General features: G+C 39.5%; 1 protein-coding gene and 2 long non-coding RNA genes across 3 annotated transcripts; 2 read left to right on the top strand and 1 right to left on the bottom strand.

Moving 5' to 3' along the window:
- Window positions 1–572: 572 nt before the first annotated feature.
- On the bottom strand, window positions 573–964 carry LOC122144075. Its single transcript, XR_006159513.1, has 2 exons — window positions 923–964; window positions 573–784 (listed from the first exon to the last, which is right to left on the bottom strand). It is a non-coding gene; the product is annotated as an uncharacterized LOC122144075 (long non-coding RNA).
- A 9290-nt stretch (window positions 965–10254) lies between these two features.
- Window positions 10255–15852, top strand: LOC122144074. The gene is made up of 3 exons (XR_006159512.1): window positions 10255–10326; window positions 10731–10962; window positions 15651–15852. It is a non-coding gene; the product is annotated as an uncharacterized LOC122144074 (long non-coding RNA).
- A 454-nt stretch (window positions 15853–16306) lies between these two features.
- On the top strand, window positions 16307–17303 carry LOC122144073 (gastrula zinc finger protein XlCGF49.1-like). Its single transcript, XM_042754717.1, has one exon. It carries the CDS (start codon window positions 16448–16450, stop codon window positions 17222–17224), a length of 777 nt encoding a protein of 258 aa, XP_042610651.1. The 5' UTR covers window positions 16307–16447; the 3' UTR covers window positions 17225–17303.
- Window positions 17304–17793: the final 490 nt, after the last annotated feature.

Genomic DNA, 17793 nt, shown 5'->3' on the forward strand with positions numbered 1-17793 from the left:
CATGAATACGAAAAAACGCATGCAGAAATTTTGGACTCACTGTGCAAAGGCCTTTAGTCTCACAAAGGCATGAGTAATGCTGAATAGCTTGCGCGTCTTGAGAGTTTTAGGCAGGGGAATAGACCTTCTACCAGACAAAAAAGATGGAATTAGTTGTATCAGAAGGTAAGTTTTGCAGCTAGATTCATGGGTGAACTAATACACTTATACGATAATACATTGTGCTATTTTTATTTATGTGTATGGATAAGTAATTATTTACCAAGTAAATAAAATCTTATGTTGATATAATTATGATGATTTATGGTTGTTTTGAGATACAGTGTCAGAGCTATAATTCATGTTCACAGATAGAAAAGTGCCCTCTGCAAATTAGGGGGCAGACCACCCTTCTGAAGGAAGCTCAGAAATGTACTTGTGGATTTCACAAGGTAACTTCAATTTTCCTAGTTCAAGTTGCAGAAATAGATAGATGTGTTTGCAACTTTGCACTTTATGCATGTGTCACAGGCCACCAGTGTTACGGTCAGCTCAAAACTGCAACAAAAACGACGAAGACCAAACCAAAAACGTATAATGAAGAATATTTTTTATTACATAATTCTAGGGGTTTACATTTAAAATTAACACATCAATTTAACTACTGACGACAGATCCACAAACAACGCGCGATCAAGTGGCAGCATGGGATGATGTCACTTCCCACGTGCCTCGACCCACGTCTCAGAAGCACTTTTATTCGTACGTCCCGATCTATAACAGGTGTTGTTCATTACGCCATCACCTAGAAGAAATCACAAGAGAAAACAACAAAAAGCAAAAAAAACCCACACACCCTTACACCATAACACCTCCCCCTTTAAGATAGAGGATCCTTGTAAAGGACCTATATTAATCAGAAAAAATAAGGGTTACAATGCACCAGATGTTCTCAAAAAGGCCTCACTTGTAACTGGAACCACGGCAACCTACGAAAACAAGTCAGTCACAGTCATACAAGTTTTTAAATCAGGTATCCAGATTCTCACATGGAGCCCGAGACAAGGCATCGGCCAACACATTCTCGACACCCCTTATGTGTCGAATCTCTAATGGATACGGCTGCAGAAAAAGAGACCAGCGTATAAGGCGCTGATTTGGGCTTTGCAAAGAATGTAAAAAAGTAAGTGGATTGTGGTCTGAAAACACCACAATCGGAAAAGTGCCACTTGTCAAATAAACTTCAAAAAACTGCAAAGCCCAGATCAATGCCAATGCCTCCTTTTCAATAGTAGAATAATGCAACTGTTGAGCCCTAAACTTCCTGGAGAAATAACAAACTGGTCTTTCTATTCCATATTCATCAGTTTGTAATAAGACAGCTCCGGCCCCAACTTGACCGGCATCAACCTGAATCCGGAACGGGCATCCAATCCGAGGCGCAGCCAAAACAGGTGCCGTACTAAGCAACAGTTTGACATTGTCAAATGCTTGTTTACATTACAAGGACCACTCAAATTTCACACTCTTCTTCAATAAATCGGTCAGGGGGGCTACCACTGAAGAAAAATTTGAACAAAAAAAACTCCTGTAATAGCCCACCATTCCCAAAAACCGCATAAGCTCTCGTTTTGTATTTGGTGGCGGAAAATTATCTATTGCCAGTACCTTAGCTCGCACAGGACGTACATTTCCCTGCCCAACTACTTTCCCCAAATAAGTCACAGTCGCCTTGGCCAACTCACACTTGGCCAAGTTGACTGTGAGCTTAGCTTCAGCTAATCGCTCAAAAAGTGCTCGAATACGTACAATGTGTTGTTCCCATGAATCACTATACACAACCACATCATCTAAATAAACAGCACATCCATCCAAACCAGAAGTTACACGGTTCATTAAGCGTTGGAAAGTAGCTGGTGCATTTCTAAGGCCAAAACTCATTACTGAATAAGAATATAGTCCAGAAGGAGTAATAAATGAAGCAATCTCCTGTGCACGAGTGGTTAAAGGCACTTGCCAATATCCTTTGAGTAAATCAAATTTACTAACATACAGAGCAGAGCCAACCGCATCTACACAATCTTCCATCCTGGGCAAAGGGAACGAATCTGGTTTTGTAATATTGTTAAGCTTCCGATAGTCAGTACAGAATCGGTACGTACCATCTGGCTTTCCCACCAATAAACAAGGTGATGCCCAACTTGAAAAAAAAGGTTTAGCGATGTTATTCTCAATCATGTATTTTATTTCAGACTCAAGATGGCGTTGTTTTTCCAAAGAAACCCGATAAAAATGCTGGCGTATTGGCTTGGCGTCACCAACATCTATATCATGTTCTATCACATTAGTACGAGAAGGAGAATCTGAAAACAACATAGGGAAATCTGAAATTAAAGAAGACAATTCATCTCTCTGCTTAAAAGGCAAGTGTTTTAACAAACTCCTCCAGTTTCTTTAAGGTTTCAGAATTGTTAAGCCGAGGCTGTAAAATACCATCCTCGGGAACCTTAACATCCTCAGCCATTTCAGTCACAGAAGATGCTATGGCCACAGCAGCTGGAGCCTTCTCGGACTCACTGAAACGAGAGTAAAAAGGTTTTAACAAATTTTACATGGCACAGCTGTGAATGTCGCTTCCGCTCAAGAGTTGAAATCAAATAATTCTGCTCTGAAACTTGACGTACAACTGTATAGGGACCCAAAAACTTTGCACAAAATGGAGAGGTAGGAAGAGGCAACAAAGCTAACACCTGGTCACCTGGACAAAACACACACGAGACTCTGTGTTCCTATCAAACAACCGCTTCATCTTCTTTTGCTTATTCAGCAAATTTTCTTTAGCCATTTGACCAGCCAAAAATAACCGACGCCTGAAACCCTCTACATATTGTAGCAAACCCTGAGGTGGGTCAGATACTTCCTTTAATCCATCATGAAGTAAAGCCAATGGTCCACGCACTTTATGACCAAAGACTAACTGGTTGGGACTAAAACCCAGACTATCCTGAACCACCTCACACGAGCTGCCAACATTAACCAGGGCAACCCCCTCCTCCCAATCACCCTTTAACTCCACACAATAAGCCCGCAGCAACGACTTCAAAGTTTGGTGGAAGCGTTCCAAAGCCCCTTGACTTTGTGGATGGTAAGCACTAGACTGATTTTGCTTCACACCAAGTTGCTGCAACACTTCCTTAAACATATGCGAAGTAAAATTGGATCCCTGGTCACTTTGAATAACTCTTGGAATCCCAAACACAGAAATAAACTGTGTCATAGCTTTAACAATAGCACGGGTAGTGATTGAACGAAGCGGATAGGCAGCTGGATATCTAGTGTTCTGGCACATTACAGTAAGATGATATGCACTTCCTGACTTAGATGGAGGTAATGGACCCACACAGTCTATAATCAGATGTTGAAAACGGTGTATCAATTACAGGTATGGGATATAACGGTGCCGGTTTAAGGCACTGATTTGGCTTCCCCGTAAGCTGACAGGTTGAACAGGTTTTAATAAACCTCCTTACATCTTTCTTTAACTGTGGCCAATAAAAATAACGCAACAAATGATTGTACCTTTTATTAACCCCAAGATGCCCCGCAACATCTCCATGTGCCCAACGCAACACAGTATCTCGAAGAGACATTGGCACAACAACCTGTTCATAAGGCTCACCTATGGGTACTACCCTACCAGATAGCCATTTTCTTAACAGGAGGCCATCCTCAACAAAACAACCACTCATTGCACTCGCTACCTCTTCCGGAGCTAGCACTTCAGAAAACATTTCTTTCAGACTGGGGTCCTCCCTTTGTGCCACCACCAACTCCTGACGAGAGACTGTAGGGAAAAGAAGAGAAAGATTAGGAAACACTTTCCTTCTATCCCTAATCTGTCTAGGTTCCTTATCCTGATTTTCGACAACATTTTTACTCATTGCCCGAGTAACAGCACACGTTACGAACACATCAGGAAACTGTTTATCAACATCCACCTGTTCAGGTAAAGAAGGAGAATCTGTTACAATAGGTGGGGGTGGTACATCCCTCCATACACGACCTCCAGCCAAATTATTTCCCAAGATTACAGCGATGCCCTCCACTGGTAAAGAGGGTCGCACACCTACTACAACTTGACCAGTAATCAATTCAGATTCAAGTACCATAGTGTGCAAAGGTACAGACAAAACTTGTAAACCAATTCCTTTTATCAATACCTCACTCCCAGTACTGGAACTCTCTGAAAATGGTAATACGGACTCCAAAATAAATGTCTCTGAAGCACCAGTATCCCTAAGGATTTTAACTGGAATTTTCTCATCACTCCCAACCAGAGACACAGAACCATCAGTAATAAAAGGAGCATAACTCAACTTTCCATCACTACACAACACCAAATTACCTTGAGCAGTATTTACATCCAACCCCCTCAACTACTATAGTAACCGAGGAAGCAGCAAGAGCAGGTTTTAGATCAGATTTAGTACGGTTCATTTTTGCCTTAAGGGCTGGACAATCTTTTTTCCAATGTCCCTTATTTAAGCAATAAGCACACTGATCACTCTTGTCACCAAAAGCTCTTAACTTTTTCTCAGCTTTTACATTAGCAGGCAAAGATGGAACCTCCACTGAAACATTGTCCACAGAGCTATTTGGACGACGCCAATTAGTTCTTTTTACATCTTTATGGGTCAACACATATTCATCAGCTAAAACAGCAGCAGCAGCCTCTGCACTCTGAACGTTTCGCTCTGTTAAATAAACAGACAAATTTTCTGGCAAAGTATTTCTAAACTGTTCCAACAACAACAACTCACAAAGAGAATCAAAATCCTCTACCTGTGAGACTGAGCGCCAACGATCAAATTGAATCCTTAGCTCCCTTGCAAACTCAGTAAATGTTTGTTGTGCCCCTTTTCTTAAAGCTCGAAATCGTTGCCTATAGGCCTCTGGAACCAACTCATAGGCTTTTAGCACGGTTTCTTTCACTTTACTATAAATCTGACTGTCCCTAACAGTAAGAGTGGAATACGCTCTTTGAGCTTTACCATAAAACACACATTGTAACAGAAGCGTCTGCTCAGAATCTTCCCACCTCATAAGACCTGCCAACCGCTCAAATAAATTAAAAAAAGTATCCAAATCATTATCATCAAATTTTGGCATCAATTTAAGAGCACGTGCCACATCAAAAGCTTTTGTAGTTGAATCGTAGTTTCACAATCTACCCTCTCTAATCAGAGCAAACCTCTGAGCCTCCACATCCAACCTACGCAATTCAACTTCCTGACTCATTTTATTCTTTTCCATCTCCAAGAGCAGCAACTGTTTCTGTTGTTCAAATGTAAGTGATGTAACGGTCCCTTCAGGAAATTTCTTTTTAGTCTGTTCCTGATCACCTATAAGAGGTAAAGGGCTTCCTAATTCACATGTCAAAATGCCTAATTTTACCAGAGCAGCCTTAATGACCAGCCCCAGTCCTTCCTTTAGACTTTTATCTTTAGTGGTAAGGGGAATTTCAAATTTGTCTGCGACCTCTAATAGCTGTTTTTTTAGAAAGCTGACTAAAGCCCTCCTCAGAAGGATGTTCAAAAAAATCCGTCAATTCTACACTCATTGTGAGACAGAAAAAAAAACTCACAATAATTACAAACTCAAACTTCTCACATTTAGTGACGTTTCCCACCTACCTAACAATACTACCTCAACCCTAGACTTCGTACTTCAGCCAAGAGCTAAGTGACTTTAAGCACTCTAATACCGTAAGCGCCGACCTCTCTCAGACAAACCAAAGAGAGACAACATCTGCGGCAGTGCCCTCAGCCCAGCGTCGACACAAAAATAACAAACTAAAATAATAAAGGGTCAACGCAAGCGTTGCTTCAGCCTAACCAGGAAAAGTCACAAATGTGAGAAGTAAACTAACACTTAACCTTGCGCTTTTCACAAAGTCCTCGTGGAACTTACAATTATCAACTGCTGATACCAGACTACACAAAAACTCTTGAGCAAAACACTTCAACCGCATCAATCAGTTTCCAAATAAATGTTAAAGTGTTTACTCACCCATCGCCATATCCTTTTCCATTAAAAGTGGAAGAAAAGACGAAAAAACTTCACAAACTGGCAAAAGCATCAAACTACACAAAGATCTGTCGGCAGCTTCGCGTGCAAACAGCTTATCTGCTGATAACGCAAAACAGGTGTTTCCAATTACTAACGTGCTTTACCACACAAATCCAAACAAACGCACAGTGATTTAACTCATCTATGCGAATGAAAAAAAACGGAAAAAAAACACATAACTATGAGAGGAAAACAAAACTGGGAGAAATAATATAATAATATTTCCTCTTAAAAAAACAGAAACGGACGAGCCCCCCCATTTTGTTACGGTCAGCTCAAAACTGCAACAAAAACGACGAAGACCAAACCAAAAACGTATAATGAAGAATATTTTTTATTACATAATTCTAGGGGTTTACATTTAAAATTAACACATCAATTTAACTACTGACGACAGATCCACAAACAACGCACGATCAAGTGGCAGCATGGGATGATGTCACTTCCCACGTACCTCGACCCACGTCTCAGAAACACTTTTATTCGTACGTCCCGATCTATAACAGGTGTTGTTCATTACGCCATCACCTAGAAGAAATCACAAGAGAAAACAACAAAAAGCAAAACACCCACACACCCTTACACCATATAACCCAGAGGAAAACCTCTCAGGTTAATATAAAATACATCAAGACTTTAATAATGACATCATCACTTTATCACTACATCATTTTAATTCATTAAAAACATGGCAAACCTCTTTCTCTTTCTGAGATTGCTGTTGTGAGGAGCCCAGTAAAATGTCGCTCGAAAAATATATACATGCCTTTGTCATTTAATGCTCTCTTAGCTTTTGTTTAAACCAGTAATTTTGATAATATCAGGTCTTATCTCAGCCAGATCTCCCACTACTGTGGCCACAGACAATGCCACAGCGGGACCAGAACTGGGTGTCACTTTTTAGGGTTGGTGCAAAGGGAAAACAGGAGCTGCATGAAAACCTACAGCTGTGGTATCACCCCCCACACCAGCCCTGTTGTACCACCAAGCTCCGACACCTGATAGATTTTTTTTTTTTCAGAACCACTTTTGCTCTGGATGCCATATAGGCTGTGGAAGGCATCAGCTGTGTGGTGGTGGTCTGCACAGGAGGGTACGACAGGTGTTAGATATCAACAGATACTACAACATGGAGACAGAGACCCTGATCTGCACCAGGTGTGGAACCAGCTACCTGTCCTGGAGTCATGCTGTGCTGCAGCAGTTGGACCTGGCCCATCAATCTGAATTCAGGGTCATCCTCACACGCAAGTCATTATTTTGCAGTCATGTTCACTCAGGCGCTAACTTTTTTCATAAATACTTTCTACAATAATTAGGTACCTGATTATAAGATACTTGAATGAATATTTTTTTCCAAGATATGCCTGTGACATTCGGGTTCTTCGCTTGCTGCTTGAGAGGGGCATGGGGAATGGCCCAGTGAGGATCATCGGCCAGCTGAGAGAGAACCACAGTGAGGAGTGGTTGAAATGTGCGCTTCGGTACACATAAGAGTGTGTGGTCTTTTTTGATAATCCAGGCCTGCATCCACTGCACTCCCAGGAACCGGCATTACTTGCTCCAGTACCCAGCTACAAATGACATTCTCATCAGGCTCAATCACATAAAGGCCAGCATAGCATCCACGTATGGATCAATTTTAAAAATGGATTCAAGGTCAGATGAGCTGCGTTATTGACTGTACCCTTATCTATAAAATATTGTTAGACCAAAAGAGCTTTATTTGTCAGTGTTACTGATTTGGATGCATGTTGTATTATTTGCTATGCTTATTGTTTCTTTCAGATCACCAAGAAGTTGAGTGGGCCTGCGAAAGGCACAGCACAGTGGCTTACCTCAATAGGCAATGAGATAGGTCAGGTGCTGATGAGTGACCTGACTGCCAATGAAGGGGCTGGGTTAGACCTCATGGCTGCAGGACTCACAAAGCAATACCAAAATGCTGGTGTTGATCTTCCCAATGTCATTTATGTGGACTGTGACTATTGCAAGAAAGTGGGAGAGACTAAACTGAAGAGGTGGTTCAACGGCTGGCCCGATGTCATCATCTGCCTAGACATTTGGCATTTTATGCGACGTCTGGCAGAAGGGTCCACCACTGACGCCCACCAGTTGTACCCTACTTTTATGGCTAGGCTGTCATCTTGTATTTTTGAGTGGGACGCAGAGGATCTCACTCTGCTGAGACAGGCCAAGAGGGAGCAACTCACCCAACAGGGCTGGCCTATACTGATGGAGGCAGAGCTGGACAGTCACTTAAGTAAAGATGAGCTGCTCCAGCACTGCAGGAGGAGAACATGAGGAGAGGAAACCACTATCTGCCTCCTTGATATGCTCATCAGAGAGCTCATGGGTGGCAAGTGGAATGATGCCCTTGGTGTTCCACTGGCACATCACTTATATTCAGGACCCTCTAAATGTGCCACTCTACTTGGAAACTGGAACCATAAACAAGGGTGGGGTGGTTCTAAAAACTTATCGGTGTGCCAGTGGTTCCACATCCCTGGGATCATTTCACTGCCACCTAAGCAGATTTATTCCAGGTTTGTCATGTCAGAATATACTACATCTTGCCCAGAGGCGGACAGAGTACACAGCTTCATTACTTGAGTAAAAGTACAGATACCCCTTGCTAAATTTTACTCAAGTACAAGTTGTTACGGCCAGCTCGTTTCGACCGTACATAACGTATACAAGTACACTGAAGAAATGACTTGCAAGATTTTATTAGTCTTCAAAAACGCAAATAACTTAATATAACGAAGTCTAGGGATCAAAATCAAAAAAGGGAATAAATCATAATCCTTATGGGGAGCAGAAAAGGCTGGTATAGACTGTAAACAAATAAAGGTTAGCAAAACAAGTGACTTCTCCAGAGGGTGTCGATCCCCTGGACGAAGTCAAGAGGAGTGATTAAGTCCAAGGTTTTATCCTCTCCATAATTAAGTGGCGATCAGGTAACAGGGGTGTGCAATCTCCCAAGCTCTCCTGGAAGATCACCGCCACCAGCAGGCGAGCAAGTAGAACGCAGGGTCGTAACACAAGTAAAAGTACTACAGTCAGATGTCTACTTAAGTAAAAGTACTGAAGTACTTGTTTTTAAAAGTACTTGAGTATCAAGAGTACAAGAGTACAATTTCTAAATACTGCATTACTACTGCCACAGTGCTCACATTTATGTACAGAAACGTTCTACATGGAGTTATGAAAAATGTTAATGTTAATACCTTGGAGAATGTAAAAGGAATTGAAAGTAAAATCAAGTCATTTTCATCTTTTTACCATGTTGCTTTAACATTTCTCACTTGCGCACAATGGCAACGCTCTGACAAACCTCTGCTAGAGTTATAATGGAATTTTTGCACCCACATTTGAACCTGACTGTGTTAAACACACCGCATACTCAAGAACATCAAAGCAAACGCCCAGCTTACATTAATGTGTAATATCAGAAAAGAAAATTCAGCTAAGAATTGTGTGTACATGTGAGTTTCTCTGTTTTTTCATCAATCAAATCAAACCAGCAAAGAAGGCAATATAGCAATGTTCTGACACACCTCTGAACCTGACCGTGTTATACACGCAGCAAAGAAGAGAAAATAATAATGATTAAAGAAAATCAGTTAATCAGCTGTGTTTAGGTCAGCGTACAAAGAAGGAAAAATAAAATTCAGCTCATTTGAGTGACAATATTAAGCACCTTTCTCTCACTTTGACATACAGGCAAAGGCAGGAGAAAATACTTTCAGCTGAATAACACCATTCTCACACACACAATCTATGGGCCCTATCATACACCCGGCGCAATGCGACGCAAGTGTGTTTGCTAGTTTCAGTCCGGCGCCGTTCGTATTTTCCCGTCCAGCGCCACGTCGTTTAATTAGCAAATGCATTTGTGCCCATTTTTGCGCCCATGGGCGTGTTGGTCTAAAAAAGAGCTGTATTCTGGCGGGTTGCTATTTAAGGAGCTGAAAATAGACTGCACCATAGACCAACTCAAACCTGGTCTAAAGTCTAAAGTCAATGGCGCAAAATAACACTTTTATTTAAAGAGAAAATGCGCCTCTGGTCGGGTCCACAGTGCGCGTTGACTTTGCTTATTACACACAGGCATGCGTATCACACAAACATGCCAAATTACAGATTCTGAATGAGTTCATTGATAGTCTGAGGCTCTTCAGTATTAACATCTGCTGAAAAGACTCCTTGATTCATGTCAGTATTTCCTGTTAGGACCTCACTTATTATGCTGATGTCTTCAGATCTGTAAATCTCCATTTAAAGCTCATTTCATTGATATCAACAGATGGAGAGTATTTGTCACTAAACTGTACATTTATTTATGATTTATGCTTTCAGCTGGTTTTCACACCATTATTTATACTTGAAAGAATTTGCATCACATTATTTTATTTTCCAAATTTCTAGATAATCTGCATGTATTTTAATGAACCAGCAGAATGATGTTAGGACTGGTGTTAGGAATAAAAATATTTTGTTAATTAGTGTCAGTTACTTTATGGTAGACTGATTGACAGACAAACAAATGCTTACATGTGACAATTAGTATATAAACAAATCCAGTAAGGTTTTTTAAAAAAAAAAAATTATTTTGGCAGATCAGCTCTTCCCACAACAATCAAGTCATGAAGCTTTTCCTACAGTGAACACATTTTCAAAGAAGCTTCTACCAGTAACATTCCCATCAGCCTACAAGTATAGACGAGCATCAAAGCATCAGGAGGAGTGGAACTCTGCAAAAACTTGAGTTTATTAAAGAGGAAAGAAAGAAGATGGGAGATCCAGAACCCTGCAGAATGAAACACGCTGAAGATAATGAAGAACAAACAGGTTGGTGTTTATTCTTCATGTTATAGAAGTATAAGGGGTTGAGTGAAATATGTAGGACACTGATAATGGTAATAAAGAGTGTTAATTTAATACTAGTTAAAGCCGAGATCAATCTAGACTGAGCATGTGAAATTTCTAAAGGCACTGCAATGATTGTGATTAGGGGTCGACCGAAAATAAAAGCCAATATAAAAAATCCTTATTAATACCTAAATCTGACACCATCAAAAATGATTTGCAGATAAAATTATTTAATTTTGAAATGTGCTATTTGGCTCTGATGCACTCTCACACCGAAAGCGAATGCTAACTGGAGCTGCTTCAGTGATCACGCATCAGTTGTCTCTCAAAGGCAGCAGCAGACGTGGCTGAAGTTGCAATAAATCACAATCCACTACACTGAAGTTGCAAAACACCTCAATATTATCTATTTATGGTTTCTGCGATGGGGAAAACATAGACTGAATTGCGGAATCCAGTCTTATAAATGGAATTTACTGTATAACGTGGAATGTCACGAAATTTTCTAAATACTGCATAATGAATATATTTTCAAAAGATAATTGTTTGATATCGGGCTCCGTGTTTTGCAGGGACAGGACAGATAGGCTAGATTCATTCCTGCAACTTGTTAATTCTTTCCTACGACTTATTAATTTGTGGCCACTGCCCATGTTAGATTAATTAACCCATGATTTAACAAAAATTAGGGGACAAAATAATACATCGAACTAGGGCTGGGCAATATATCGAACTACAAGCTATGCTATATCGCGTTCATTATCGCAGATGAATCGCCTTCAATAATGAACTCGATATTGCATAGCTTGTCAGTGATCTACGGCTCTGTCTATTAAATGCCGCTCCATCTGAAAGCAGGTGATGGTGATTTAGTGGTAATCACAGAACCAGATTTACTGACTAGATGCACATGATCATATCGGTCGATATATCGCCCAGCCCTAAATCGAACAAATTCTTAATTCATGGCTATGAAATATTTCATTTCCCTTCCCGCATGTTTACCACAGTAAGAGATACAGTGATAAAAAGTGAATGACAATAAAATAAACCTGCAAAATTAGAGGGTTAGAAAATCATGTTAAAGATTGAATTTGTGGAAATTTGTGACCAACCAGCAAACCAGAACAAAGCTATGTAAATGTAGGGCATATGGACTCGAACGGCATCCAAAAGCATGGTCACGATGTAACATTTTCCAGCTAATCAATTATTCCTCTAATACACAAAGCTTTTATACCACACTTGTCATAATCAGAGTTTATCATTTGTAAATAGTTGCTGGATTCAGAACAGCAATTGAAAAGGCGCTGTGACTCACACTGACAAAGCATTCAATGATGTCACTAAATGGTGATGCCAAAATAAGAGCATCGTTTCTGTTTCTGCTTGAACCTAACTAGCCTAGGGCACAGGTTTTCAAGCCCTGGGTCAAAATGGGATATTTAAGGAAAATGTATAGCCTATGTAAGTAATAGGCTTAAAATAAAAACTAACAATTCGTTTTAAAAAAAAACCAAGTTAAATATATTTGACTTAATCAAGCTAACATTTAAAACAAGTGTGACATGGCGCTCCATAAACAAGTTCACAGAAAGGAAGGGATGACGACGCAAATTCTGTTTGTTTGCTTTATTTTACAAAAGCACAAATCTTGTTTTTAATGTGAGTGTGCAAAAATAAAATAAACTCTATTGTGGGTTATATCTTACTCCAAAAATTTAGTTTTTTTTTTTTATGATTCAGCTGTTTGATTGCGCTGGCACCTCGCATGCACACACCCCACATATTCTAACAATTCAAACTTAGGTTACTTCGCAGTCTGTTCATTATCAAAATAAAATACAGTCAACCAAACGTAGAAAGTTTACACTTGTCCGTTCAAATAAACTGTAGTATATCGGTTGTCGGTCTGTTTGGTCTGTAATAATTGGTTTCAGCCATGAAAAACACATATTGGTCGACCCCTAATCGTGATATGACATCAGTCAGTGCATCTTTTCTTAAAAACATAAATTCAACATTAGGGTCAATAACGTGACGCCTAAATTTTGTCTGATTGCATTTTTCCCCCCCAGTTAAAAATTGGTTTAATCTCTCACACATATGTACCAACTTTAACTTTTCAAAAATATTAGTTACTAAATATTAGTTATTAATTTTTCTGTCATTCAAAGTGTCAAAACATCATGTGGTGTGACCGTCCGGCCATAACTGTTGTTTTGGAAACATCTTTGAAATTACCTTAAATTTATTTAGATTCATTTTCTGCATTGTTTGGCATGATTCCCAAATTTTTTTGTAATTTGCATTTATATTTGCATTTACATGTTATTTTGAGTGCACACAAAAAAGTAAACCCTTTACAGTTACGAATGATGTATTACTCTTATGAGCAAAAATGATAATTCTGATAAGCTGTTGGACATGGGCTGGGCTAGGGCCTTAGCGTCTTGGACCAGGGCCGGGCTAGGGCCTAAATTTGAGGCCCTTGCAAGAAAGTAATTTGTAATTTAACAAGTGCAGTTTCTGTGCTATTGTGGGGCCTGAAACCCGACTGAAATTCTTCATAGAGATAATTCTTTTTTTGCAGGAAGGAGCACAACTTTTTCTAAAAGTTTAGACATAAATGGAAGATTTGAAAAAAAGTGAGTGAAGACATTTAAAATGATTTCTATTTAATAAATGCATTTACAAATTTAAGTAATATATTTGATGAATATAAATAAATGCTCTTCATTAAACTTTATATTTATCAAAAAAATTCTGAAAAATAAAGTGCATCAGAATTTCCCACACAAATTATGAAGCAGCAAAATTTTCAACATTGATAATAATCAGAAATGTTTCTTAAGAGTGAAATAAATTGTAATGATTTCTAAGAGATCATGTGACACTGAAAACTGGAGTAATGAAGAAAATTCTGCTTTGCATCACAGGAATAACATTACATTTTATAATTTTTTTTTACTTTATTTTGCTAAAATAAATTTAGCCTTGATGAGCAGAAGATTATTTCAAAATCATTAATAATTGTAATGTTTCCAAACTTTTGGCAGGTACTTTAATAATGATAATAATTCTATGTACTTCACTGTAATATATTATTGTACTTTACTATAATATATTATTATATTGTTGTCATGATTATTAAATGCTCTCTTTTATTTTTTGCAGGACAGTATGTATTTTTACAACATAAGATATATCTTTTAATGTGCTAAAATATATATTTTTAATAATGAGTGCTGGGGGTGTGGCTTGTGGGCGTGGTCAGATTTTCCTTCTTTTTTTGTGTATAGCTGATCACATTCCTGATATCAGGTGAAAGAGAATCAGAAGACAAACCCGTTTGTGAATTTTTGCATTTTGATGCTGCGTTCACACCAAACGCGAATAGAGCGACAAATTCGCGTCTATCGCGTCTAGTTTGCCGCTTGAACATTTTGAATGCATTCGCACGTAGAAAGCAAGAGTTTGAAGCGAAACTGACGCGCATCCGAGGTGAAATCCGCTTCTTGTGGGAGGGGAAGTGCTAGGCGGTTTGTCTGTTTGCAGGATGGCTGATGTAGATTGAGCATTCGAGGCTTTTCCACTTTTTCCTGCACACGTCCTCTGAATAAACACATTATCTTGTTAGCAAAAAGTAGCTATATTAGGGGGAAAATAGTTGTAAAAAACGGCGGGAAGGCCGCGGGTCGATAAACATGTACGTGACTCAAAAGTTAAATGTGTATTTACAACACACTCTTCCAAGCGAGTTTCTTTTTATTCCTGTCTCTATAGAAATATGAACTTGTGTCATATAGCTCCGGGTGACTGTTCACTGACAATATCAGTCGTTCCTCCATGTTGAATGAGTGACTCCTGAGCAGGCTCCTGATTGGTTAACACGGTGCGAATTGACACCAAAGTTAAAATTTTCAACTCGGGCGTCAGACGCGAATTCGCGTCAAACGCGTAAATGCACAAAAAGCACATTCGCGCCGCGAGACCTCCAGACGCATGTAAACATGTCTTTACATTGACTCAACATTGAAATCATTCACGCCAGACACTCTATTCGCGTTTGGTGTGAACACAGCATGAAGCTTTCCATAGACATAAAAAACAGAGAAATAAACTACATAATCATAAATTTATTCATCATTAAAGATTGCAATGTTGGAACACTACTTAACTGAAATAATTTTTCTAAATCCAGTGTTCAAATTATGTCGCCACCTGAATAATGACTGATCATCTCTGTGTGAATGTCCACAAAACAGGACTTTCTGAATGTTTATAAGCAGTAGGCTATTTAAGAAATGAAAATTTTGAAAGATGAAAAATAGGAATTATGGAGAATCCATACATTATTAGTATTGTGTAAATAGCATGTAATCATGTAATACATAAAGTAACTGTAGTCTGATTATGAGTGTTTTAAAATGTAATTTTATGTAATTACAAGTACTTCATTTTTGAGTACTTCATGTAATCAGTTACTACCCAGTTCTTAACACCTTCATGGAGATTTTCAGGGACAAACTGTAGATAATTAACTAATAAAAGTTCATCGTAATGGTCACAGTATTTTAAGGCTCACTTTTCTCGTCACTTCATGTTTCTCTCTTTAAATGTTCATGTACTAAAAATGAAATTGAACATTTTTTCTTTCATTTCAGAGCTAATGGAAGAGAATGAGGAGAGTGAAGAACTGAGTAAAGTGGAGGAGAAACATCATGTCAAACCTGGAGAAAAACCTCAGAGTCACTCAAAGACTAAAAAGCCATTTTTAAAGAAAAGAAAAGCCAAAGAATCTTTCACCTGCACTCAGTGTGGAAAGAGTTTTGCACACAATCAAAGTCTTAAGCGTCACATGAATGTTCATACAAGAGAGAGACCATTCACATGTGATCAGTGCGAGAAGAGCTTCTCAAGAAAAGAGTGCCTCAAGACTAGAATCCACACTGGAGAATCCGTTCACGTGTGATCAGTGTGGAAAGGGTTTCCCACAAAAGCCAAGTCTTCAGATTCACATGAGAGTTCACAGAGGAGAGAAGCCGTTCACGTGCGATCAGTGCGGCAAAAGCTTCACACAAAAACCAACTCTCAGGAAGCACATGATGACCCACACTGGAGAGAAGCCATACGCATGCGATCAATGTTGGAAGACTTTCAGACGATCATCACACCTTAAAGAACACATTAAGATCCACAGTGGAGAGAAGCCATTCTCATGTGGTCAATGTGGAAAGAGTTTCAGACAAAAAATGTCTTGCCCTCATATAAGGATGCACACTGGAGAGAAGCTGTGCACATGTGATCAATGTGGAAAGAGTTTCAAATTGTCATCATGCCTTAAAGAACACATGAGAATCCATAATGGAGTGAGGCCATTCACATGTGATCAGTGTGGAAGTTTACACACAAATCAAGCCTTAAAGAACACTTTAGGGTTCACACCGGAGAGAAGCCATTCATGTGTGCTCACTGTGAAAAGAGATTCTCAGACAAAACAAATCTGGTCATTCACATGAGAGTTCACACCGGAGAGGAGCTGTTTATGTGTGATCAGTGTAAGAAGAGATTCTCAAAGAAAAAGAAACTTGAGCTCCATATGAAGATCCACACTGGAGAGAAGCCATTCACGTGTGATCAGTGTGGCAAGGGTTTCACGCTATCAGCATACCTTAAAGTACACATGAAGATCCACACTGGAGAGAAGCCATTCACATGTGGTCAATGCGGAAAGAGTTTCACACAATTGTCAAACCTTAATGTTCACATGAAGATGCACACTGGAGAAAAGGCATTCAAGTGTGATCAGTGTGGAAAAACTTTTCTTCCAGCATCAAACCTGAAGATGCACCTGAAAGTTCATACAAAGGAGAAGCCACATTCATGTTCTGTATGTGGAAAGAGTTTCTCACTGCTGCAAGATTTAAAATCACATCAGAAAATACATACTGGTGTGAGAAATCATATGTGCTTTGAGTGTGATAAAACTTTTATTTCAGCAAGCCTTTTAAAACGTCACCAGACAGTTCACACTGGAGAAAAACCTCACAAGTGTTCATATTGCGACAAAAGATTCAGTCTGTCAAATCTGAAAACACATGAGAGGATCCACAGCAGAGAGAAGCCGCACACGTGTGATCAGTGTGGAAAGAGTTTCGCTATTAAAAGTCACCTGAAGCTACACACGAGGATCCATGCAGTGGAGAAACCAGATCACCGGAATCTGAGGTTACAGTAAGTAGAGAGAAGTCTCTTCGTGGTAAGGTATTTACAGCCAAATCAACAAGTAGTGGAAGTTTCCTGTTATAACTGGGCTGCTGCTGGAAGCGGTGTAAGTGAGGCGCAGCAGGGGTGCTGCTCACCTTGTGGCCTGTGGCTGTGTGAGTCTAAAGGCCTAAGTATACTTAGTTTTTGTACATGTATGCGTACAATCAAACACTTAGCCTTTCAATGTATACTCCCATTTTAAGTTGTGCGCGAACACGTGCGGTAGACACATGAGCTCTATAAAGCTTAATCCATGTTCAGTGTCTGCGGTATTTTTCTCCATTAAAGGGATAGTTCAACCAAAAATGTTAAAATTTGATGTTTATCTGCTTACTCCCAGGGCATCCAAGATGTAAGCGACTTCAAATACCCATCATAACATAAAACGATCGGTCTGTGCAATCTTGGTTTGTGTCTTTACACATCAATGTATCGTCACGAGCCGCGGGGTTTAATTTGTTTTTGTTTGTGTATGGTTTTTTTTGACTCTCAGGCCGTGATTCCCATCCTCTTTCCATTATATGACTGACAGACTGCAAC

The sequence above is a fragment of the Cyprinus carpio genome, unplaced genomic scaffold (assembly GCF_018340385.1).
Source record: "Cyprinus carpio isolate SPL01 unplaced genomic scaffold, ASM1834038v1 S000006585, whole genome shotgun sequence".
In the NCBI taxonomy this organism is placed as follows: domain Eukaryota; kingdom Metazoa; phylum Chordata; class Actinopteri; order Cypriniformes; family Cyprinidae; genus Cyprinus; species Cyprinus carpio.

Coding starts and splice junctions, on each gene's coding strand:
- LOC122144073 (XM_042754717.1), top strand. CDS start 16,448: ATGTGTGCTCACTGTGAAAAGAGATTCTCAGACAAAACAAATCTGGTC.